Consider the following 25329-nt stretch of genomic DNA (forward strand, 5'->3'; position numbering starts at 1 on the left):
GCCCCGGCCTGTCACGCGGAATAGAAAAGTCCAGCTCCGCGTCGGGCTCGCCCTCTCGCTCTCTCTCTACGGTGCATTCCGTGTTGCCGCAAATTGACACGAGCACCCGCGGTAAAGTATATATTTAGATGTACCGGGGAGCGGTGGGAGGCAAGATATTTTAAAATATGAAGAAGCCAGCAGCAACGTGCAATCCGCAACGAGCGACTGGAAATGAAATTATCACTGGGGGGGTGATTAGGGATGACACCGGATGGTCAAAGGGGAGACACTTGGGGCTCGGCGACGTGGATTCATGCGCCAGTTTTTGGGATGATCGGAGCAGGAACCTTCTTTTTTTTTTTAGGAAGAAACACGTCCTGAAACTGTGTTCCATTGCATCAGTTTAGCGAAAGTGGGAGCAGATAGAGATCCCACGGAGTGGACACAGTAAATTCAGCGAATATAATGAATAGGTGGATACGAAAACAAATTATGCCCGCTCACATTCACACCTCTGGCATCCGGTTGCGTGGAACCAGGTGCTTCACGATGCACGACTGAAGGACCGAAGGGTGCGGAATGCATCTTTGTACGCGGCGCGCGTGTGTCAGCTTTCCTTTCAAACCGCGGAGGTTTCGAGGCACTATGAAATTCTGTACCGCCAGCGAGTAATATTTTAAGAATGACAGTGACCCCCACATTTTGACCCCAGCTCCATCTCTAAGAGCTCCTCCGCGTCGCGGCTCCCCCTTCCTCGGGCCGCGTACGTCCCAAATGCCGTGGATCGGTTTGCTCAAAGCGGCGAGGGAACCGGGAACACATATTTCGAACGTCTAATCTCTCGATATTCCCGCGGCAAGCAGCGGAGGATGTAATTGATAGTTACCAGTGGAACGTACTGTTATTCCGGCTATCTGGAAGGCCGATCTTCGCGCATTTTAAATTCACGCGCGTCCGTACACGCGGATATATCCATTTCGGATCGGGACGCTTTCGATTCGGCCGTACGTCCGGGATAAATCACCGTACGTTCTCCGTAATGGCGCACGTAGGTGCTCGCAGCGAGGGGTAAGCGCGCGCGCGCGCTCTACGGCCCCAACGCTTTACACGGCCTTCGTGTTTTCACGTGCTCTCACGCGCGCACGTACGCGGCAAAACACACACGGGCCAGCTACCCGGCCGGCGTCAGATGGAAATTACCGATCCGATATGCAAATAGCCACGGTGACCACTAATGCGCGGTTAACGGTAACGTTATTAACGGATCGTTACACGATGTACGCGCGACGTAGGTGTACGCGAGCGTAATTATACGTGCACGCGTCTATTTCACGCTTGTAAGCGACGCGGGTGTCCGTGCACGCCAGAGCAGATCCATGCACGGAGATTTATCCGGGGGGGAAGAGTGTGCAACGACCGGCTGCGTCTCGATAGGCTACTGATCGAGAGATTCGGTACACTTCTACGAATGGGGAAGTGCGGGAGATTTGAGAATGATATCGAGGGTATAGGCAGAGTAAAATTCTGATAACGCGAGAGTTAGCTGGACGAAGAATGGAGAGATAGATTAAGTTGAGTCGTCGAAGTTCGAGTACAGTGGAGCGTGAATTATCCGAGCGCCTCGATTATCAGAATCAGTGTTGCATCATCGCTATCCCCACCACTTCTTGGAACCAGTGTAGCGGTATAATAATTACTATGTACACATATATTTTGCGTAATATATATTAAGTTCAAATTACTGCAGTAGTACTCTTGTATTTAATAAGTAATTTTAGGTGTAGGGTAGGGTGGGGCTGAAAGTCCCGTTTTTTTCACAGAAATCTATGTAAAATTTAGTAATAACAATCTAGAGATATACGAGGATATTTTGTATAAACTACAACTATTATGCTTTAATTTTACAAAGTGGTTGGTTAAGTGTTATTTTTTGTTGAGTTATATTAGTGTATTTTCTAACCAGCTTTTCGTGTAACATAGAACAACATAAGGAAACTCTTTTGAAATCAACAAATACTTATTAAACCAATTTTTCTGGTATACAGTTTTGAAAGGAAATACTACGGCAACCTTTTCAGCTTGAACAAAAAATTGCACAATAATCTTGGCTCAACATAAAGATATAACTCTCTTTTAAGCACTGTGGCCTTATTTCTTAAACTCAAATTATTTTAGTATAAAAAAAGGAAAAAAATATACATAATTTATGACTTTACTAATTGGTTTGCTTCAAGAAAGACAACCACTCTTTTTAATATTTTAACACGACCTCTTTAACAAAAAAATAAAAATATAAGTAAAAAATATAAGTAAGAGAATTTTTGCCCCAGTGGTACCTCTATAGTCTCGCTGATATATAGGCTCGAAAATATTATCATTCAGAAATAAACAATGTCATGTACACATTACTAAAGGAACATACAATCTTAACATATTCACCTTATACGCAGTTAAACTGTGGTTTATTCCGAATAACACAAAAAGGCGTACTTTTTTCCCTTCTTGATTATATATAATGACAAAGGCGTCATATGAGACGCACGAAAGTCCAAAAACGACTAGCGACTCCGCGGTCTTCCCCATTACTCTTGCCATCAACACAGTTATGCTGCAATATTCAATCGATTATTTACGACTGGACATTTTGCATTCAGGACTTTTCACCCACCGGAGTTTTAGCCCCACTCCACCCCAATTCCTATAAACTGGGTAAGTATGTGCATGCTTCATCCTCCGAACAATTCGATAAATAATTAACACTCCACTGTATTATGCTCGTGAAATCATAAGCAGCATTGATTGTGGGTGAAACCAGTTAGGTCGCGTCTAATAATTTTTAAATAGGTATTCTTCGGCACACAGGGTGTCATGAAACGACCCAGTTAACAGGTCGAATTTAGTTCAATCAATGAATAATCTATCGCTCGAACGAATGTCTGTGAACCAATGTACACATCGTCTAGACTTTGATACAGCAAAGTTGAAGTAGAACACAGCTGAATAGCACGCAGTCGTGAGGTGCTCTGTGACAGATACAAGGTTGTGAAATGCTGAAGCGGGATCCCCTCGCGCCATGATTATCTGCTAATAAAATGCTGATACTTAATCACAACTTTCTAAGGCTTCGGCGACTTTTACCCATCTATTCCAATTTCTCATTGACACAGGCGACGATATTCAAAAGATCGGGGCGACAGATAGACCCTCCGCGATAATTCATAACACGAAAGGAACATGTCGCACTATTAAAGTTACATAAAGGCGACAATGGCCATGGAACAATGGGCACAGATGAAACGGACGTTCTCTTGTGAATTCCACACCACCTACACGAGTTACGCCAACGAAACCTATGAATTTCCATCTCCTTAACCTCTGCAACCGATTTTTCAGTGCGCGCGTAGCGTACGTGCAGCCGGGATATCTCGATTTATTCGCGTCAGCCTTACAAGACCCTGAGCACTTTAATCGGGAGACTAAATTTAACGTGGTCACGTACAATCCCGACCCGTTTCCGATAAGATTTCCCGATTAGATGCCCCGCGGTTCTAGGAGCAACGCGTGTTGCAATGGCAGAGTAACGCTCGGGAATGAATAATCGGCTCGGAATGAAAAACGGCCACTGGTTCGACGATCGATTCGCTGGTCCAACCACGGAATGCTGAGGGAGCGTCAGAGGTCGGCGCAATGCTGGATACGTATCCGAGAGTTTCGGTAGGAGCTGGGGAAACACCGCGAGGAACTGACTCAGGTGAGATTCTTGAAATGAGCGGCGATGAGTAACGTCGCGAGAATTAAAACCGACGAGACCAGCACTTGCGTCGGTGTGTACCACGGTTTCGAGATCCCGCAGGAAAAGTACAGAAACGGTGATCCGATCCGTTGCCGTCCAGGTGATTCAGCCGAATTTTCAAGAAGCATTTTGCAAAAAGAAACGCGGAAAGAATCGAAAAAAAAAAATGGACACCTCGATGGTACATATGTACGACGAGCTTCCAATGGGGAAAGGAACGCTCCGTGACATAATGTAAAGTAATGTATCGCTGTCGAACAGTATAACAAATATTCCCAGAAACTCGGCGTGACGACCGTCGTATGCGCCGTTCTGGAAAAAACTGCGTTTCGTCGAGATAGTGACTCAGTGGCGAAAGAAAATCGGGGACAAAGGAAGTCTTGTTTGTCCGGCGACGATAATTGCACCATGTTCCAATGTTCCCCACGCGTAGGGAGCACAGAGTCAAACTTAACGCAATGCACGCGTAAATTAAAAGTTACACACGTTCCTCTAAATCTAGGAATGCATGAATATTCTGAGGGGAAAAAAATATTTCCAGACTGCGCCTAATCTGTTGCACTGATTCTTTATTCAGAAAAATATAACGGGTGTTCGTAATCTGAATCTTTTTCGATATCGAGAGAATCGGCTTGCAGAAAGCTACATAAGATAAGGTACAATTTATTTAAAAGCTTCCTCTTTTATATTCAGTTAACTGTTCACTTTTAAAAATTAGGTAGGACAAATCGAAAAGTTCGGTAAGCTACACCTTCCGAACTACGGAGCCGAAATGGAAACTCTCCTCCTGGCGATCTTTATAAACCCTGGACAGCAAAATGCTCGGAAACAAAAGTGGTGAATGCTAGTAGTCCTGCCACTCAGGGAGCAGATCAATGTCCTCGGTGGCAGACGTGCGCCTCGGTTAATTCGACTCGAAGGTTCCGAAGAAAAACGAGGAGAAGGTGCCTCTATGTGTCTCTTAGTGGCTTTCTCCGAAGTTCGTGTCTCGTTTGCCAGCGAGTCTCGCCATAGGGGGACCGTACAGTCGAATTCTTGAATTACATCGTAACATATATAGCAACATCTTCTGGCGAGCAGATTTATAAGTAACGCGCACGCTTCTGGTGCGCACTCGAAGCAATAGGGTTGGCTCCGTTTTTTTTTTCTTTCGATCCTTCTCTGAGTCACTTTATTCTTTTCTCCGTCTCCCCGCCCCTGCGCCGCTTCAATTTTTCTTTTTATTCCACCGCCAGCCCCCCCTCTCTCTCTTTCCCGCCTACCCTCGGCCTGACACTTCGGGAGACACGCACGCACGATACGCGGGCGAGGAGGAGGCAAGCAGAAATTTATTACGGTGCGGTGGCCGGTCTTATTTTAAGACTAGCGAGCAACACGCATATTCCTCTCCCTCGTGGCTGTGATACCGAGAGCGCGCGCGAACGCGTGTACGAGCGTGGGGTACTTACGGGGACGAGTCAATGGATATTATAGTCGACAGATGTACTACGGCTGTCTAAATTTGACGCGGCTACGTGCCGCTCCCGAAACGAAATTTTCTACGCCGCACCGAATCGCGCTCGCCTCGGCATCTGTTGCTTCATTATGAAAATCGCTCGGGATTGTTTACGATCCGGTGGCGACTAGATACTTGGGCCAGGCATAACTTCCATTCTACTGCGAATAAATCTGCTTTAAGGAACATCAAGCTCAAAGTGCGGAATAGAGCGAGTGTCTGACGAGGTACTTTGGTAAAAAAAAAGAAGGGAAAACAGCTTTCAAGGTGCGCGTCTCTTTAGATTCGTTTGAATTTATGCGATCGCAACCCCTGTCGACAGAACTCGAATCTCGTATCGGACGGAAGGCTATTTTTCTCTGCTTTTTAATCCACGTGAATTTTTGCATTGTGTACAATCAGGCTTTATGATTTTACGAAGCGTTGTACTACAGTTCGATGAAAGCACGTTACGCGGCGTTTATGAAGATAGCTGAACGCATTCGTCCATGCTAATTACGCGTTTACTAATTCAACGAGTTCAAGTTCTTTGTAAACGACAGAATGGTGCGCTGCCGTTATTAATTCATCGATTAATAATACGACTCAATCTTTGGACTACTATTGTCGAGGTATTGCCCCGTCCTTTGCATTCCTTTCGTTGTAATTCCGAAAGCAGTTCTGCTGAAAAACAAAGCGTGCATCGAGGAGAGGAATTCCGTTGCTGGAAGCCACGATTCCTTAACAATTACACGGCACACGAATTCTTCTTCCACGTTCGGCCGTTAATTACACGGGGGCTAAGAATAGAGAGGCTAGTATCTAGTATCGCGCCCGATATCTTCTTCTCTTAATTCATTTTTAATGCAGAGCCAACGGCGGCCGAGTAAAGGTCGCCCATAAAATTTACAATCATTAAATGCCTGCGATCAACCTGGCGGAAAAAGGAGATTCTAGTTATTCGTCATTGAATGCAGCCCAGACGTTTTAACGGAACCGACGCAGACGCGATTCCAGTTATCCGTGAACAACGCGACCGGTGCCGCAGGTCGAGGGGGAAAAGGCCTTCGTTGCCGAAGGATTACACGTATTTCTAATTAATTCCAGCAACGGTATATCTCGATTCCCCGCCGTACGTCAAACGCCGTGGCTCGCGCAACAGCCACGGAGAACACGGGTTCCGGAGAGGGAGAGAAGAGAGCCGGAGAGAAGAAGAAAAGGACGGAGGGGAAAAAAGAAACGATGGAAAAGAAATTAGGACAAGAAAGCCCAGGTCTATCGTCTTTCTAATCCGAACGTCGAGCCCCGTTCTCGACGCCTTAGGCGCGGCCCATTAATGGCCTCTCCCGTCGAAGTACGCGGGTTAGAGGGGTTAAATGACGCCGCATATCCCGGGCAACGTCATGAAACGCTGGCTTGTTTTCCTTTACAGCCGCGCGGAACCACTTACGCGGCACGTACGCGTGCATTAAGGCACGCGCTCTTAATGCACCGCGCATTTGCGTTTCTTGCCGCCGCATCCACAGCCAGGGGATCGAGCCGACCATGGTCCGGCGCGGCGTATCGATAGAAGGTCTCTCCACTGACCGCTGCCAGCGTGAAATACTCGGTGGTCCGCTGCCGCAGTTAACGCAGCGCGGACTCGAAGGCGTTCTGAAACTGGAGGGCCAAGGGAACCGAAGGCCCCGAAACGATCGACACCGGCGAAAGTTGAATAATCGCGTTCCGCGAGGTAGTATATCAAAGAGCGGGAACTAATCGCGAAGCCAACTGCGGAGAAGTTTGCGCAATTGGAGCGACCATTTAATCGAGCCGAAGTGTTTCCATGCCTCGCGCGCCCCAATTAACCGAGATCCACTAGCACCTACAAACACCGTAATTCATCGCCGCCCAGACGGTCGGGGAAAAAGTGTAGCGGCAGCCGCGGCCGGCTCGAAACTGATCGCAATACGTAACGAGGCGTTTTTCCGTCCAGCGACAGATGGCATTCGTCGGGAAACGTTGAACCGTACAATTATGCGGTTGTACTCGGCCGTTAGGTGGGGATCGTGCGGTCGTAAGTTTCCACCATCGGATCGTTACTCGACCCGGCTGCTGAGAAATTACTCGCCTCGCGTTCTGCGACTCGGCTCCGCGCCGAGTGTACGTGGGTGTGCTGAGCATGACGCGCGTAATCGTAAACAGCCGTGACGCTGCGAGGCGGAAGCACCGAGGTTTGATTAGGCACCGAGTTATCTCGGCCGATTCCACGAATAACACAGAATACTTCGGACGTACCCGCAGGTCTCCGGAGTCCGATTGTAGTACTGGTAGATCGCTATTGATAAGTCCGTACGCGATATCTCGTTTCCGCTGGCTTCAACATTCAGAACCGTGGAGTTATCAAAATCTCTTCATTGAATTTGGGAGATTTAATTCGTTTAAACTCTAAACGCGGTGCATTTTCCCGCGTACTTTACAGCGCTACGAGTAGTCAATTTCGAACGAGACGCGCAGTATAAGTGTAGCCGAATCTCTGACCGAAGAACATCGTGCATTCCCCTCGTAAAGTCTCCTAAGAGCTCGCTAGCATATCCAGCGATCGCTATCCACTTCCAGCGATCTCCGCGATCTCCTCGAGTTACGAAGACTCGACGATCCTCGTCCCGAACCTGGAGATACTAAAAAAACTCCCATTGAGTCACGACTCTTGGAGTTTGCCAAGAATCCCCTCGGCCCAATGATGTCGGAAGCTTCGCGGTGACTAACTCGAGCGCAAAACAGTCTCTGAAACGACAGAAGTACCCCCAGGCTTCATCAATACCGAATTCTATGTCGGGACGCTCCGAAAACATCCCCCGAATCGCGGTACTTCGACTAATACCGGAAACATGGGTCGTAAATACCTCAAGCACCGGCGATACTCGTTTCACAGAAGCACGGAGCAACAGACTTCCACCGCACGCGGTTCTCGGTACAAGCTTCTCTATTCGCTCGTAAATTACCCGTTGGATTTCGAAATGATACGAATATTCGAGCGTATCGCCGTCGAACAGAGCCGCCCCGAGGCTGTTCGCGTAGAAAATAGAAGCCGAACCCATCTTTCCGCGATGCTCCCTTCCCTCTTCGGCGTTAAGGTTTTCGTTACAGCCGCGCGCCGGAAACAAACGAGATCGAGCGCCGTCCCGTATATTTCCAGCGCCGATGCTCTCTCTTCTCTCCTCTCGGTCCTCTCCGCGTTGCTCCCCGGCACGAGTGTATTACACGCGCGAGGACCGGAGAGTGTCGGTATCGCGCCACGGCGGCGCGCGTCGCTGGTAAATTTAAATGCGACCGGTCACACGACGAGACGCGCAAGTACCGCGACCGAGTACGTGAGAGGGTAAAGGCGCGTGCGTACTCACGCACACGCACGTGGTGTCTCAGCTGTCCCCTGTGCGCCTTTTAAATATAGAATATGGAGCACCTTGCCCGCCACACGGTTCTCGACGGGCCCCGCCTTTGCTGTATTGTGCAAGCCTGATTTTCTGTTCCCTGCATCGCCTCGGCACGTGCCGCGATCTTTATGGCAGTTTTCCCCTCCTGTCCTCTCGTTTCCTCGCCGAGCGAACGCGAACGTCTCTTTTAAAGGCTCCCACAGACCAACGCGAATATTCGCGGCGGCAGCGGATCCCGTCGCGGTTCAGCAGTGTTTTATACGTGGCTCTGCTTAGGGGCAGCCTTATCTGATCCGCGACGCGGAGCGGATATTCGCGTTGGTTTGGGGGAGCCTGTACCGGGGCGAGGCGAATCTCGTGCAAAGTTGCGCGCAGCGAATCTACTTTGCGATGATAATCCACGAGGCGCTGGGAGCTGGACTTTGATCGACTGCGTTTTCTTCTGGGGTATTCTGCGTCGTATATTGTGGCGCGAGAGCGAAGTGCGATGGGGAGAGGTGCGCGCGAGGCGGTACTAGATCCTGGTAGAGTTTTCGGAAACGAAGAAGTCGAAATTCGATAGACGTTGATGTGGGAGTTTGTAATTGAATGGCTGAAGGGAGATGGGGGAGCAAGAGGGTGCAGCGGCTGAAAATTAGGAACATGGGATGTAGATCTAGCATGTGGCAAGCATTGCATGACTGAAGAGAGGTTTATAGAGGGAGCAAGCTACTTCTGTACCCTCGAATCAACTCTCCTCCTCCACCTGCCTCCTCCATTTTGGTATTCTATTTGGAAAATTTAGGGACACCCTATGTGCACTCCATTTACAGCTTCCGATTCGATCGTATCGATCGAATTCCCACCGTCCCCCCGTTATTCTATTTTAGCAGCCCCGAATGCTCCTACTCCAATCCCCACGGCGCACCACGCAGCCTCCCTCATTGTAATTTGCGTCGCGGCGATATTGCTTTACCGGCGTCGAAATAACGCTGTCGTCGGTCTACGGTCTACATTCTTGCCCCCGTGCCTTTTCCTCCGTCTTATTATTTCCAAGCGCGACGCGTGGGCCGGCTGCACGCACCGTCGCCGATCCTCCGCGATTAATATAACCGCGGAGTGCACGTAACTCGCGATTCCGTGAACACGATAACGAGCCAGTCCCTTCCCCCGATTCTAAACTGCGCGTTACCGATCTCCCCGAGATGGTTTATATTTTTGGATATTATTCCGAAGGGGACTGGTGGCCAATTGGGATGAGGTCTGGGGTGAGGGGTGGGTGTGAACCCTAAATGTAAAATTGTAGCTTCGGGTATTTATTAGTTTCCGGAATATTAATAAAAAATTATTGTTAATTTTTAAAAAATTGTTTTGGACGTTGCACAGTGGGGAAATTTCGCGATTTCATGGCCAAAACCACGAAAATAAATTTTTGACTTTGACAAAATAAATGCAAATGTCAATTGAAGAACTAATATGAGTATCAAATGACAGCAATTTTACTGTTGAATGTTTTAATACAAAGCTCGTACAGACTCGCTAATGTTTATGTTCATGCGAGGTTAGACCGATCGCAAAGAATTAATCGAGATTTTCAAGTTGCGTCAAACGCTTATATTGTGTTATCCAATAATAAAAAAATCTTTATCGTTCGTAATTTTTGTAAGTGCTGTTTTTGGGATAATTGAGTTTATCATATATTAGAACATAAAACTGCCGAATTTTATATATTAAAAATAAGTTTTCAGGTTTTAACCACGAAAATGGGCATAGTTCTTCAATCGACATTTGTATTAAATTTGTAAAATTAGAAAATTTCATTTCTGTAGTTTTGGCCATAAAATCGCAAAATTTCCCCACTGTGCTTTGGTGCAGGACCCCCTACCCAGGAACCCTCCCGTCCTGCCATTTTTTATTTTTGAAATTTTGTAACCACAGTCTCATTTTCAGCATCGCCAAACTCACATCGGTTCGCCACCATGCTTTACGCGCCGCCGCACTAACCTAGCCCCAACCAATACTAATACCCGGGGACAAGTTGGAAAGTGGAATACCTTGTATCGGTATAAGTCAACAAAAATATTGTTAAGAGGGGAGGGAGGCGTGGTAAATTCATTTAAAAAAATCGGTAAGGTGTACCCTTTTATGCACAATTACCCCCGTATCTTTTGAACGCATTAATTGCCGAAGCTGAAATTTTATATTTGGGGTCTTCCCACACCTCTCGTGATACCCACCAAGTTTCATCTCGATCAGCCACCGCTCCCTTTCGGAAGCACAGCCATAATTTCTCGTCCCTCATTATCCCCCGGAAAAACTCGATGTTCCGGTATCAATGCAAAATCTCAGAAGAATTCTCACAAGTTTCCTGCACGGTCGTTCGGTGAAAGAGCCCGTAGCTCCCAGTTCCCGCGAATTCGCGCAACACACGCGCATAATTGCCGGTCATTAGCAGATCACTCCGTAACTGCGACCACGCGATCGGTTTCTTTTTTCTGGAATCTTTTCTCCCTCGATGCACCGATTACGTCGAGCTGTCGCGGTGAAAAGGATCCGAGTAATTTATACATCAACGATAGTCCCCGGCTCGATTAGCCATTCCCTTGTATCAATGAATTCGCCGTGCAATCGCCGGCGATCGAAGTTGAGCGAGACGCCGCCCGCTCGGCCCCGCTCGCCGATAAAACCATACGGGAGAACTCGTTAAGCCTGTTCCTGTAATATTCCCCGGTATCAATGCGGCGATCCACGAGACACGCCTTTCAGAGGCTGTCACGGTTCGAGATAGCCGCGTTAATGCCTCAGCCACGATGACCGGCTCCAGGGGAATTAATCTACGCGACGAGTTTCATTCGAATTACCGTAACTTCGCATACCTTGTACTTATTTCGCGCTGCGGAGTGACACGCGATTACACTCCACGCTTCCCTGCCCGCGTCCCTAACAGTTTGCCGAGGCGATCTCGCCGGAAGCATCTGCGAGGCCGCGGAGTATCCATCGCCAGGATCGGCAGCGATATTCCCAGATAAATTCCGCTTGATAAATTGCGTATGGCGCGGCTTGCCGTTTAACACCTTCCCGTTACATCGAAATTACAGCGACACGTGTAATCGAAGCGGAGACCGACGCGCAATGCTCAATTGGCCCCGATAAAATGGTAATTGAAACAGGCACGCCTTCCGCAATGAGACACAGGCAGAAACAGCGGAGTAGCGAAATAGCGCGACTCTAGATGGCAGCCGATCTGCAACGGGCTCGCAGATTTTTCCGCGAGATTTCACGGCGAATCCTGACAGGCTATTGCTCGCGGCCAATTTATTACCGGGCTCGGGACAGCGCCGGAATTTATTACAGCCGAAACGGAGCGCGTGCAGGGCCGATCCGTATTTTGGCAAATATCATTGCGGACGCAGTCGATAACTCAGTGATTCGTCATCGACTCCCGGGGCACCGATAGTCGTATGAACGAAGGGGGATGGGGGTGGAGGGGGCACTCTCGTAAATCGTTGCACCGGTGCACTAACGCATAAATCAAAGCTCCTGCACAGGGCTGTCAGGTGTTCCAGGCAGACTCGTTATCGTTGCGTCACGCGCGTGTGATATCGAACACGCGAAAATATTCGCGTAAAAATGGACACGCGAGCCGGGGCTAGCCCAGTGCCGTGTACCACTATTAATCCTCGCTAATTGCGCGCGCGGTAATTTAACGCCCTCCCCGCGTGCCCCGCCGTTTTATGCGGCAACGAGCACCGGCAAACAGAGTAATAATAACGCGGGCGACGTCTACGAGCGTTGAACAAACGTTTCCAGCGTCACCGGGACGCCGGTGAAAGTACAATGGCGTTGGACACTTAATGAGCACAAAAGGCTCCACCTTCCCGGCCGCGCGACGCCACGCTTTTTATTGCGCCCGACCGCGTGACTTATATTTAAAGAAGGAGTCCGGTATAGACCGCGAGTACCGTCTACACGGCCGTCGTGACGCAAGCCGCGATGAGGATGAATCGTCACCGTGCGCGCGTTACTTAACCCGCCGCGAGTACCGCGCCCGACACTTAAAATCAATTAGCGGTACGCGTCAATTAGAAAGTCGGTCGCCTCTTGCACCGTCGATTCTCTTGCCGAACGAGCGCTACGATACTTGCTGCCTCGCTGCACGAATTGATCGACGACTGTCGGCGATGTCACTCGCGTGGACGACGGGATTGGGGATTTGATTTTTTTTAGTTTCAGAAAAAGTAAGGGGTATCTGACGAATCTCTTCTCAAGACTTTACATCCCCTTGACCAGAGGAGGGCAAATTTTTATTTAAATTAAATTTTGAGTCACGAATCAAAGTTAAAAAAAAATCGTCGTTTGTTCGTTAATCAGAGGTAACTTTAAGCGACACATGACGAATAATTTTTTTAACTTTTGTTCGTTATTGGAAATTTTATTCAAATAAAAATTTTATCTATCGATACTTTTGACAGGTCGGGGAATATTCATTTTTTTTTATATAAAGAAATTTCATATTTAAAAATCAAGTTGTACACCTTGTTGAGTGTACATTAGGTTGTATTCTCTTCAAAAAGAAGTTTGATATGTTAAGAAATGGTGCCATAGCAGCCCCTTCTTTCGAAGCTGCTTCGTAGTTGCAGCATTTGCGGTAAATAGTCAGATATTAGTGGACCGATTTAAATAAAATTTTGCGCGAATATTCTTAAAGCTAGAATCTATTGTAGTACTTGTCGAGACGATTTTCCAATTGGTGTCTTGTTTTGTTTTTTATTAACAAAGGAGGATGAAAACTTAGGTCGACAATCACATGTTTGAGTAGCTGCTATTTTAAAAAAATTAATTTTTTCAAAATCGGCTTCGTCAAGTACTAGATCATAGTCTTAAGAATATCCCCGCAAAATTTTATTGAAATCGCAGGACTAATCTCTGAGATATTTTTGGTCCCGCAAATGCTGTAATTATGAAGAGGCTTTGGCAGAAGGGGCTGCTATGGCACCATTTCTTAAGATATCAAATTTCTTTTTGAAGACAATGCAGCTTAATTTATCCGCAACAAGTTGTATATCTTGATTTTTAAATACCACGTTTTTTTAATAAGAAAAAAAATCGTAAAAGTGACCCTAAGGCGTCTATGGATGTTTTTAGCTTCTTAGGGTATTGAAATCAAGTGTACAGATTAAATTCAAAGGGAGCGCAAGGTGGTGTCAAGTGTTGGAGACTTTCAAACGATAGTTACACGAATCTACTTCCTTGTGTCTATCAATTCCTATGGCCTCGCTCGAATGTTTCATCTAGGAGCGCGATTTATAGACCAGGAGTCCCCTCAGGAGGCGTTGAGAGGGTCGCTGAAGGGGGAGCGCGAGGAAACGGGTTTCTCGAAGAGATAGGTGGACGCGGTTGACGACATCGCGACGACACATCCAGGTGATCGATAGTCCTTTGGCCTGAGAGGGCCCCGTTCGGTCGGCTGCGGTCGACTTGGACGGCGCGTTATTATGCAAATCGAAACGGAAGTCCTTTCTGGATTCTTCCTACTGCCACGGCCCCGTAATTACCCTCTTCCGCTCTCGGAACCGCCGCGGGGATTGTCCGTCCGAATTTTATAGTTGCACCGGCTGCACCGCGTGCACGAACACGTTTCCAAAGTAAATCGACCTCTCTGTAGCCAGCTGGTCACGCGATTTCAAGGAAATTTTATGGAATCTCAGGCTTCGCATTGAAACGCGAGCGACGTCTCTTCGTTTCAGCTCCTTGCAGAAATAGTTGTGGAATTATAGTACATAATTCGTTCCCAACTTATCGTCTATCAGAGCTCTTGTTACCAAAGGACAACCTTCCCCCTATCCAACTCTGATTTCCGTCAAAACGCCCAGATAGGGAGAAGGGGATGTCACTTCCCTTAGCCCCGCTAAAACCCGCAGCACGGAAATATCGTCCCTTTGATTCGCTAACGAGAATAGTCGCCGCGTGCTCGAGAGGCGCAGTTCGCGGAAAATACCTAATATTGTATCTGCGTCAATTAAAAAGTTGCTGCGAATTCCATGCACGGTGAACCGGGGAAGAATGTTTTACGCGAAAGCCGCGCGATCGATTTCACTTCGCTTCAAATTGAAAAAAGATATCGACAGTTTGATGGGAGACAAATGAGCCTACCATAAGGTGAATGTCCAAAATTCTGCTCGTTTAAAAGGTAACTCGTCATAAAGAAGGTGTAAAAAAATTGTTTGTGATGAAAATTTGCAGAGTAATTGATTAATTCTTTAATAATAAATCAACCAATTCAAAAACTATTTAAGAAAGATATTTCAAGATGTTTAACTATTAGTAATTTGTAATTAAATATATTTTGTTCTAACTATAGTACAAACGTAACGCATATAATAATAAGAAAAATACGAAATGAGCAGAAATGGGGACATAAGCAGAAATTGGGACGTTCACCTTACGTCGACATAAAAGTCCCAATAAAAATGCGAAGAGGACATACGTTCTTTTAACAATATGACATTAAGGGGTCATTCCGGTTAGACGGGTTGAAAAAATCGATTTTTTTTTTAAACATTTTTCGAAAGTACATATCCTCAAGAATGTGCTGTTAAATTTTCATGGAAAAATTCCGATTATTTTAGCTCCATGAACGCGTTTTTCTGGAAACCTCATTTTCTCACATTGCGAAGATGAAATCTCAAAATCTATCGAACCGATTGCTTTATAACTTTTACTGCTTATTCTGCACACCTGTGGCTCTCGCAGGGACTAAAACCAAGTATTTTCATTCAGTATAACCTACTTTTAAAATCGAAAATAGCAAAAGAAAAAAGCCGAAAAACATTTTTCTTGCAATTTGGCTCGCCATTTTGCTAATTTTTAAGATAAATCACTACTCATAGTCCGAGCGATAGCGACAGTTATACTGATCAAGAATCTGTTTGGATATTTGGGTTCAGATAAGTCTAACAGCTGAAATCGCCTTCACAAGCGAGGGATGAATTTTTAAACATGTCATCGAGACCGCTTTCAAAAGCATCTTAAAAGCAATAATTTTATTACCTAAATATTTCTTATTTACTGTAGAAATGTAGTTTAATAAATAGAAAAAAGTTTTATTCCATTACTATAATTATTTTCGTCGCAATAAATTCCTGAAAATCGCTGAATTTATCGGCGCGCCAACCGGAATGACCCCTTAATTTCAAGCTGCAAGTTTAAAACACGAACTTTGATTTTTCTTTAGAATAACACTTGCAAGGTTACATTGTATTATCACCATTCTCTCATATAATTCTTATCATCCCAAACGAATTTGGGTATGTAACTAACTCAAAACGAGAATGGGAGAAAGACATCGACCTTCGGATACAAGAAGAGACTCGATGAAAAAGAAACCCTATAAACTGGAGAAGAAGAAGTTCCCGGCAGGATATGGCTGTAAATGACTGACCTTGAGGAGCCTCCGGAAGTAAGGACTGCACGCAGAGAGGACGACCTTGTGCGCGGTGAAGCTGCTACTGTCGCATGCCAGGGTCACGTCCACGAAATCCTCCTCGTCCCTCAGGTGGCGAAATGAGCTGAGGATGCTCGAGTGGAAGTCGTTCCACCTGAGTGAGTACTGTTGCTCGCCGCTCGACGAGGACGAAGAGGCCGCCATGGCGTCCGTCCCCTCGGGACCCACGGCCGAGGGCACCAGAGGTGCTATCGTGCTCACTCTGGCACCCCACGAGGACACCTTCACTTCACCCTCTCGTCGCGTTTCACCACGCACCCCTCTATCCTTCCGTGCACCCTGCCTCTTCCACGCAGCCCGGACACCGCCTCCTTGGCGCAATTGCCTGAGCAGCTCAGCAACCGTGCGAGAGTCTCCGCGAGGTTAAACGGAATCACTCGCTCTGCCCACCTGACGAGCTCTCAATCAGTCGGTCTTAGCCTGCTTCGCGATCTATCCTCGCCAACGATTTCCTGAACGTCTTTGGTAGCCTCCCTCGTTGCTCGATCAACAGTAGACAGCTGTGGGTTCCCTGTCGTCGTTCCTTGGTCCTCCAGAGTGCGCGATAGTCCGACAGCTTCGTCCACGCGTGACGCGCGAACCGAGCGTTGATGGAGAGTTGAATAAGCGACGGAAATGGTCAGGTGCAAGGAAACTTGGCGCCTACCAGCACGGTGGATCTCATAATAAAGACATCGCGATAGCGACGAGAGGACGTTATCCGCCGCCGGTGGAGGATGCTGAGACAATGCGACCGCGATCGGTTCTGAAAACAATGCGGTGTCTATTGTGAGCTCGTGCTCGCCTGCACGTGACCGGCTATCGGACATTTTTGACTACCGATCGATAAGCCGCGAGGAGATTTGCGCGCGTTTAGAAGCTTAAGCTCGATCATTCTGGGCAACGTCGATGCTTCAGTGACTATCAGTGCGTGTCTCTACCACGTTGCTAGATTGGATCTCCGTTATTGTAACGCGATATCTTAGGAAGGTACTTTGGGGAGTTAAGGGCTACGGATTTTGAGGTGGACGTCCTACCTGGTGTGCAGAAAGCTCAACGGTCCCCCAAGCACTTGTTCCTCTCTCTCTCCTCCCTTCGCCGACCGATTCTGCCAGCTCCTCCGGCACAAACCACGACGTGTATCACTTTCTCCCGCCTAACGAAGTCCTTGCACCCTCTGCCCTGCCACGACTCGATGGACGCGTCATTCCGACATCCGCTGTCGCCCAGCGCCACGACAAGCCAGCCGATGCTTCCTCGTTCCTCGAACACCTGACGCTCGAGTATCCTCCGCCAAGTCACCTGATTTCCTTGCGGCACCCTTGCTTATCATGCCCCTATCGATCCCTCCTCGATCCCTGCTCTAGTTCGCTCCTTGTCCTCTGGCCGTTCCTTCCTACTTAGCCGCCGTGAACTCTCCTCTCCTGCAAAGTGGATAAAAAAAGGAAGGTTAATGCGTGCGTTAAGTGGCCGCGGCTTCGATAACGAGAGCATAAACGGAACGAGCGAGAGCGATCGTTTATCGGATGCATTCGAGCGCTCTTAGTCGTTCATTTATATCCTCCTGCTCTTCGGGAACGCAGTGCCTCGGGAATTATCGATGTTCAGTCAGTCGTCTTGCCGACGAATCTATCAAAATTGCGAGGGGATTACGCTGCTGAGCATGTTGCGCGTAAAATGACGAGGGAAGGGGTGTTAGGACTGTTCGTTCGATTCGCTGGAACGTTCGCCATTGGGTTTCGCGGAAGAGGAACTGAAACTTGAAATACCTGAATGGGAGATGATATGGAATGAGCACTTGCAGCTGCGAGGTAACATTGCAGCGATAACGGATAGTTTCCTGTGGCTTGTGAAAAGCGAATTGAAGAGTTGAGAGGAATCTTCGCAAGTCTACTTCCTCGTAATGGCGCGCACTATCAGCAAGTAATTCTTTAGAGACACGCGGAAGAAAGCACCGTGTACTGCTCCCCGGCAACGCGCGCTCTTTTTCCTCGTTTAATCAAACTGTGAATCATAGGAATTGATAATGATCCGCAGGGGGAAAAGAATGGCTCGAGCGGACTGCTGAGCCGAGGTTCGAGCGCAGGTGAGTAACGTCGGAGGAACGCGTGATCCAGGAGAACCATAAAATCTAGATAGATGTGCTTTTAATTTAACACCAAGGTCCATTCAAAGTAGATGTGACGATGCTGAATTGAGATTCGTCTGCTCTTTAAAATTATTTCCCTCCAAGTCTGATAGAATATTTCCCTTCAAGTAACTCTTTTTTAAAAAAAAAGTTTCCTCGTTAATCCGGGGTCTTCCATTCTTTTCTGCGGATCAGATAATTCTTACAAGATCCCGAAGCCGAAAATTCCAAAAATTCTTAAACTTTCTGAACATATAGGGGATTTCTTCCTGATTACAATACAATTTTTCTTTGCTGCCTAAATTCACTCGAAGGGGGTGAAATTAACCCCCCTGAAAATCCAGTTATTTTCCGATTTTGTGTTATAACTCGCGAGCTGTAAGAGATAGAAAAACAGTTTCAAGACAAAAGTTACTTCTTTTAATTAGATCTAACATTTGGTAAAAAAAAATATTCTACAGTTCATGAATTATAATACAAAATCGGAAAATAACCGAATTTTCGGGGGTCAATTCCACCCCCTTGGAGTGAATTTGGGCAGCAAACAAAAATTCCGTTGTAATCAGGAGGAAATTCCCTACATATTCGCAAAGTTTCGGAATTTTTTGAATTTCCGGGTTCGGGATCTTCCCTTGTTAGACGCTCCCGCATCCGCACTGGTCTAATTCGAATCAACGTAAGAGAATTCAAGAGCCACGATATACATATCCGCTTCCCCTCGACTCGTCAACGTCTCTCATACACGCTTTACACACAATTCCTTTGTGTTGCATTGCGGGACTGATAATCACGCGATAACGCCGCTATTTTCCACGGCAGAATAAATTCATCCCCGAAATGAACACGCCGATCGGCGAACACACCGAACACCTCAAGAAAAACCTTCTTCCTGCTCGATTACTGGCGAGGGCAATCTGTCGTTAAAGAGAGGCGAGAAGTACGAGAATAATGGTAAGATATCTCCTGGAACGTGTGAACATCGCGGTGCTTCGAGATAAGGCTATCGGTGTTGTTTACGATTTCGCGAATTTACTTTGCAACAGGCTCGCTGCAAATATTAGAAAACGCCCGGCGATATCGGCCGGCTGGCAAGCCGTCAGGGGAAGCTGTAATTACTTGCCCGCCTTTAATTGCGAAAAGGGCCCGGATTTCACTGGCACCGGCTTGATTACGTTTCACCTGGGGGCCGACGCTTTGTAAACAGCCACGAACACACCTTCGAGCAGGCCGCAGCCAGCACTCTGCTTTTAAATTACACGAGCGTATCAAGGCTACCGCGAGACACGCGAGTCTTACAGGATTACAGAGCAGAGGTGCGGGATTACAAGAAATCAAAGAAACGCGAGCGGTGGTCGCGACGAGGCAGCCCCTCGACGTGATCAGGGTGGATTCATCGGGGCGGCGGGAAGATCCACGAACAATCTTCAGAGGGATTCAACGAACTTGATTGAAATATTGGGTGCGTCGCGGCATTTGGTATATCAGTGTCGAAAGAGGCGAGAAAAACGTCCATGTGTCGCGTGGCATGTACGCGACAGGAATCGAGAAGTATACAGGCCTCGGAGCACTTGCACATTATGAAACTGACATAACGGCCAGAAGAGGATTTCGCAAGCGCATACCTAGAAAGCGTTACGAGGCGTGGAGCGCGAGCACGCGTTATCTCTGTTTTCGATACTGAAATTAAATACGCAATTTCCCGCCAGCCATGCGCTCACTGGCCCCCTTCCTTAAGCGAAAATAGAAATTATTTACGCGGATCAGCTGATTGTTGTACCGGCAATGAGTGTTTCAGATTCCTGGGTACATGGAAATCGGGAGATCGACGGAGGAATTGAAAGGAGAGAAAAGAGTTTGGTAACTAAATATGAGTGTATTAGTTAGACATTGTCAAATTACTCAAAAGGATGTTCTGAGGTTTCGAAATGGAATATTTGAAACAACAGGCTGATTAACCCTCCCTGGTCACTCCTTATAATCACAAATTGGTCACACGGGGCTCACTACACCCCAGCGTCATTTTTCGGTTACCATTTTCGTATTTTTGAATCTTTTAACTTTTCAGTGACAACTGTACATTCTCTAATAGCCTTCTTCCAGAAATGTAAATTTTGATATGTTAGAATTTGTAATTGAACACCTAGTTGTGGTTAAAACCAATTTTCTTTGTTAAAATTCTCAAAATTTTTAAATTCTATCTAAAATTCTACAGAAATATTAGCAAAGACATATTCTGGAGTGCGATACACACTGAGTGACCACGAAGGGTTAAACCTAAGTGTTCGACTGTTTCCTTGCTACTACCTTTTCCCTTTAATTTTAATACAAAAAGATCCCTATAACTGTCTAGACTTCTTTGGGTTAGGTTGTAGAGCAGCAGTTAATGCCGAACCTCGCCTACTTGCCACTGTAATTTTAATTAAAACGGTGCAATAAAGTCATTAATTATTATTATTATTTTACATTGCTAAACTCATCTAGCTCTCCTACAACTCTAGCTCCCCTACCTGCCATAATTTCAAAACCAAAAAGCCACCCTCTTCCTCCCCTACCTCCACCAACCATTCAGCTTTAAACCACCCTGTATCTTCCGATCAGGTGTTCGAGCCGCCCCCGCATTCAAAATCGCAGCGCGCCGCGTTCCACGTGTCCGTCCACATGTTCCATTATATCGTATGAATGAACCTCGCGTCCCTGACCATATATTGACGAAGGATCGATCGCCTTGTTCACGCTCAGATCCTCCCCTCGCTGCGCGCGTTCCAGCTACTCGGTTTTGCAAACAATGTAAAAGCCGTCACGCCGAAAGTTCCACGGTATTTCCGCGCGCTGGCGCCGAACACCGAACGGAGGCACCGTACCGTGCGCGCAGATGTTGGACGGATGATCGGTGTTCCCGCGGTACCTACAGGTTAATTACACGTCTTCGCTGCCACTTCATGATCCGGAGGCCCGCGAGCACAAAAGGCTCTCGTTTCGACGTAAAAACACGATGATCTGCATACGTCCGCGGCAGGCAGTGATTTATGAAGCGACCGCGGGATCGATGCGAGCGAGCCGGCTGAAACTCGAACGTCATTAACGATCGTTGCTTTGTGCCCGCGGCTCCGAGGCTTCGATCTTTTTACGATACTTACGCCGGCGGTTCCGCTCCACGCGCTGCTCGTTTTAATTAGAAGAAACGAATCACGGCGAGCGTACAGACGGGGGTTGCATGAATGGATACGTGTCGCCCTTTGTTGTCCTTCGAATCGACGAAAAGCGAACGTGAGCGAGGGTGCTCGATCTAACCGCTATGCAAAGTCTGTATCTTTCCAGTGATTATCGGAACAGGTTGCTCAGCCGGCGATGCGATAAATCAAACAAGTAGGTACCGGGTTTAAACATTGCATTGGCGAAAAATTTCGTCGAAACGAATCAAGGACAGGCGTCTCGTGCGACTTCCTCGAACCGGCGATCGTTTTGTATGCCGCGGAGCGATCCGCAAGGCTCATTGCAGTGCGGCGCAACGCGTTTTAATCGCGAATCAACAACGCCTATCGCGTTGCTCCAGCCCCGCGCCAGCGCTGTTCAATAGTTTATTGCGTTTTTCTTGGTCCGCGCACGCAAATCGAACGCGACGCACGATTCCTCCGGAGTCCTTCGCGGCTCTCCGCCGAGAAGGCAAGGATATTTATTATGGCATTTTGCAGAGACTTTCGGTGGATGGCTGGGTCTCGTCGGCTGATGGACCGTGGTACATGTTATTTAATTGCGATCGTGTTGAAACGACTTGTAGAAAGGATCCTCGAGACTACGAAAACAGTCTGCTGCTCTTTTCTGGAATGTATGCAAATGCAGAATCGATTCGAAAGGTGTTTAACAACACCTCGAAATAATTTGCATACGCATTGAATTTCGCGCCGCGCGTTATAATCGCTAATCGACAACGCCTATCGCGTTACTCACGGCTCGTACAGTATTTTGCAACGCTTTAGTGCGTTTCTTGGTCTGCGAATCGGCTCGAGCTACCGATATTATTTCTTTCCTATATTTCTTAATGATTTCCATCCCCCAACGAGGCGCTCAGAGCAAAACGGACTAACCCACGTGGAGAAAAAAGTTTTTAATACATTATTGCGTGATTTTTGCACGAAAAAATCAGGATTTCAATTTTAAATAGCCACCATTTTGTGTTAAATTAATATTCCGGAAATTCCCTCCGTTAATCAGAGGATACATTAATATACTAATGAAATCTTTTTTGTTTTTTTGATTTTAGATAATCTGGTTCCGAATGGCAGTGCTCACCGCGAAACCAAATTTTTAAAAAGGCTTCTTTAATGTCGGCTGTTACTTTATTATAAACGTAAATATTTTTCCACGAAAAAATTACCAAATGTTCTTTAAATGTTGCTCTTTTATGTGCAAAAGGTTCTGTAAAAATATATGCTTCCGCTTTTTCAAAAAAAATTCACAAACATTCGCCTCTTTTCGGCCGCCTGACTAGGTATAACTTCTTAATACATTATTGCTACTAATTCAATTTCCCCAAAAATGTGGGTTAGACTGTTTTTGGTCTCAAGACCTCAATTCCTGATGGCTTTTTAAATATCATGTACCGTAAAATTGGAGAACATTGGCATTTGTTATATAATATAAAAATGAACATTTGTAAATTTTCTTCAAGTACCTATCTTGTTCCATATAACATTGCATCTTTTATAATTGTACTACAAGTATCAAAATGCATAACAATTTTGTTCCTTTTCCTTCTATTTAATACATGTTAACTGACTGCCAATGCCCCCCAGTCTAAGGGTGAAGCGGTTTTGGAGAAATCGTGGTCAGCGGTCTAAAAACAACTTCCGGGAAATCAGTTGTAATTTTGCAATAACTAAATATTTTTATACCAAAATATAATATAATAACCTGTTAAACTATGCCTCATTTGAATACAAAAACCATTGCATAAAAATATGCATGTACTTTCTGAAATAAATTCCTAAAGAATCGATTCTTTGTCTGCCTCCTGACGGTACGTAACCCCTTAACACTATTCCTACCACGACCGGTGAAAAGACCGTTTTTAAAATTTCGATTAGAATTTCCTACGTACAACGTACCTGAATCGCCTTTAAACTTCACTTCTGAATAAAAGAAACTATATTTTTACACTGTCAAATTAGCTATTATCTTCATTCAATATTAAAAAATATAAGTTGTGCTAGTCATTTGACCGGTCGCGGTAGGAATAGGTATACGCGAAGTGTCGGTAGGAATAGTGCTAAGGAACTCATTCGCAGTATTCGAGAACGTCAATCAGACGTACTCCAACAGAACGGCGTGGATTCTGACTCCATGCTACCGCTCAGTAACAATATCTAATCGAAGTGCAGACAAGAAGCATCGATAATCACCCACCACTAACGATCCACCGAAATGTACATACTCCGATACACCTCGGCGACACGTACGTGCGCGAAATGGCCTCGAAAGGTGTTTAACAGCTCGAAACGACCAGCGACCGCGATCGAAATTCGCGCGACGCAGTTGGCGGCCCCCATGTTGCGCCTTGAGCGTAATTACGCCGCTAGGAGCACAGGCCCGTCGGTGTAATAATTGAATGACGATCGCCCGGATGGCATAATAATCAGCCCGCCGCCGAGTGACTTTCACGGTGTCGCGTGCACGGCCAGCGAGCCGGCCTGCATGGTGACGGTGGTAAACGGGCGGTGCACGGTTCAACGCGAACCCGTGTAAGTAACTGCGATCGAAGCTCGCGGGTATTTAGCGGCGATGACACTTTCTTCAAACCGCGACACGCTCGTACGCTTTCTACGCGCGTTACGAGAGCGCACTTTCGCTCGTTGGCACGCGGCGCGCGTTCAAACTTAGCGGGCCACCGACGCGCTTCCGTCTGGAAACGTCACAAATTCGTCCCTTCCACGCGCCTGGAGAACAGGGCCGTCGGTTTTCCAGCCGCGCAGTTTCCTTCGCGCGGAGCGTAAACGCGAGATCGTATAAACGATTAGGCTTATCGGCGGGCTGGTATCGGTACACAACAAAGCCCCCAGGCGCGGCGCGCATGTGCGCGCGCGTATTTAAGCCTGCGCGCGCGTGTTTACAGGTATTTCCTTGATCGCTCGGGGACGGAACGTCAGGTTGACGACCCTTTGATAATCCACGCGCGCTCTCGGTGCGACGCGGTGGATCTCTTACCGACCAATTAGGAGACATCCAGTAATCGAAGCGTTAATGAGGCCCCGGTGTCGTACACCGCTAGTTGAATTTCAAAATAGACCGCTCCGTCTGCACGGCCCCGGGGGCTCGTAGTTTCTGAAGCTTGAGACACGACTCGGTGACGGTAGTTAATGGAGTCTTTCGCTTCGAAGTGGTTCGACGAACGTTTAGCCGTTTGTAGAAATGGCAGCAGATCGATAGGGGGAGATGTAGAATACAGTGAGGGGAGAGAGGGAGGAAAATGACGGGGAGCAGATGAATGGGAGAGGGAGGAAATAGAAAATGCTAGCGATAGGTACAGCACAATGCTCGGCGCGCGTACGTAAATAACGCGAGTGCTGTTATCTCGTCGGCTCTCTGCAATATGGAACGCGTTATCTTGCAGTCGACTGCAGAACATTGCGTTTTTATCGCGAAAACGCGGGATTCGCGATGGGGGCAGAGGAGGGAGGGGGTGGCGGCGGGGGCGTAGATACGGGCAGATCGGAATTAAGATCGATTACGCGCCCGAGTCGAGAGCGTCTACGGCGATTTTTCATCGGGACGGCGAGATACGTTAACGCGGTGCAATTAAGGCGGGAATGTTTTATTGTTTATTTATGTATTTTTTTTTTTTAATGTTTGTGTTTACCGGTCGGGGGCTTTATCGCGCGGCGACCGGTCTCAAAGGTGAAGAGAGGCGGGCGAGATGCTCGGATGATAGATAACGAATAGGCACACGATCAATAATTTATTTCGCGATTCGTGGAATCGGACTTTTATGCTGATATAATCATTTATTCGACGGATAGTGCTCTTTTTATCGGAACGAGTGGTCGTGACTAATGCTCGATGCATGTTCATATAGAAATA

The 25329-nt window shown here is 47.0% G+C and overlaps 1 protein-coding gene across 6 annotated transcripts in view; it reads right to left on the bottom strand.

Annotated features, from left to right (window-relative positions):
- The window catches only part of LOC143374789 (protein abrupt), a 57063-nt gene extending 40279 nt beyond the window's left edge, over window positions 1-16784 (bottom strand). For all 6 annotated transcript variants that reach the window (XM_076823231.1, XM_076823233.1, XM_076823236.1 and 3 more), the window contains exon 1: window positions 16086-16784. In XM_076823231.1, the coding sequence (XP_076679346.1) occupies window positions 16086-16292 (207 nt within the window). In that variant the 5' untranslated portion in view covers window positions 16293-16784. The remainder of the gene's footprint in view (window positions 1-16085) is intronic.
- Between the last annotated feature and the right edge of the window lie 8545 nt (window positions 16785-25329).

Source organism: Andrena cerasifolii, chromosome 11, assembly GCF_050908995.1.
Source record: "Andrena cerasifolii isolate SP2316 chromosome 11, iyAndCera1_principal, whole genome shotgun sequence".
In the NCBI taxonomy this organism is placed as follows: domain Eukaryota; kingdom Metazoa; phylum Arthropoda; class Insecta; order Hymenoptera; family Andrenidae; genus Andrena; species Andrena cerasifolii.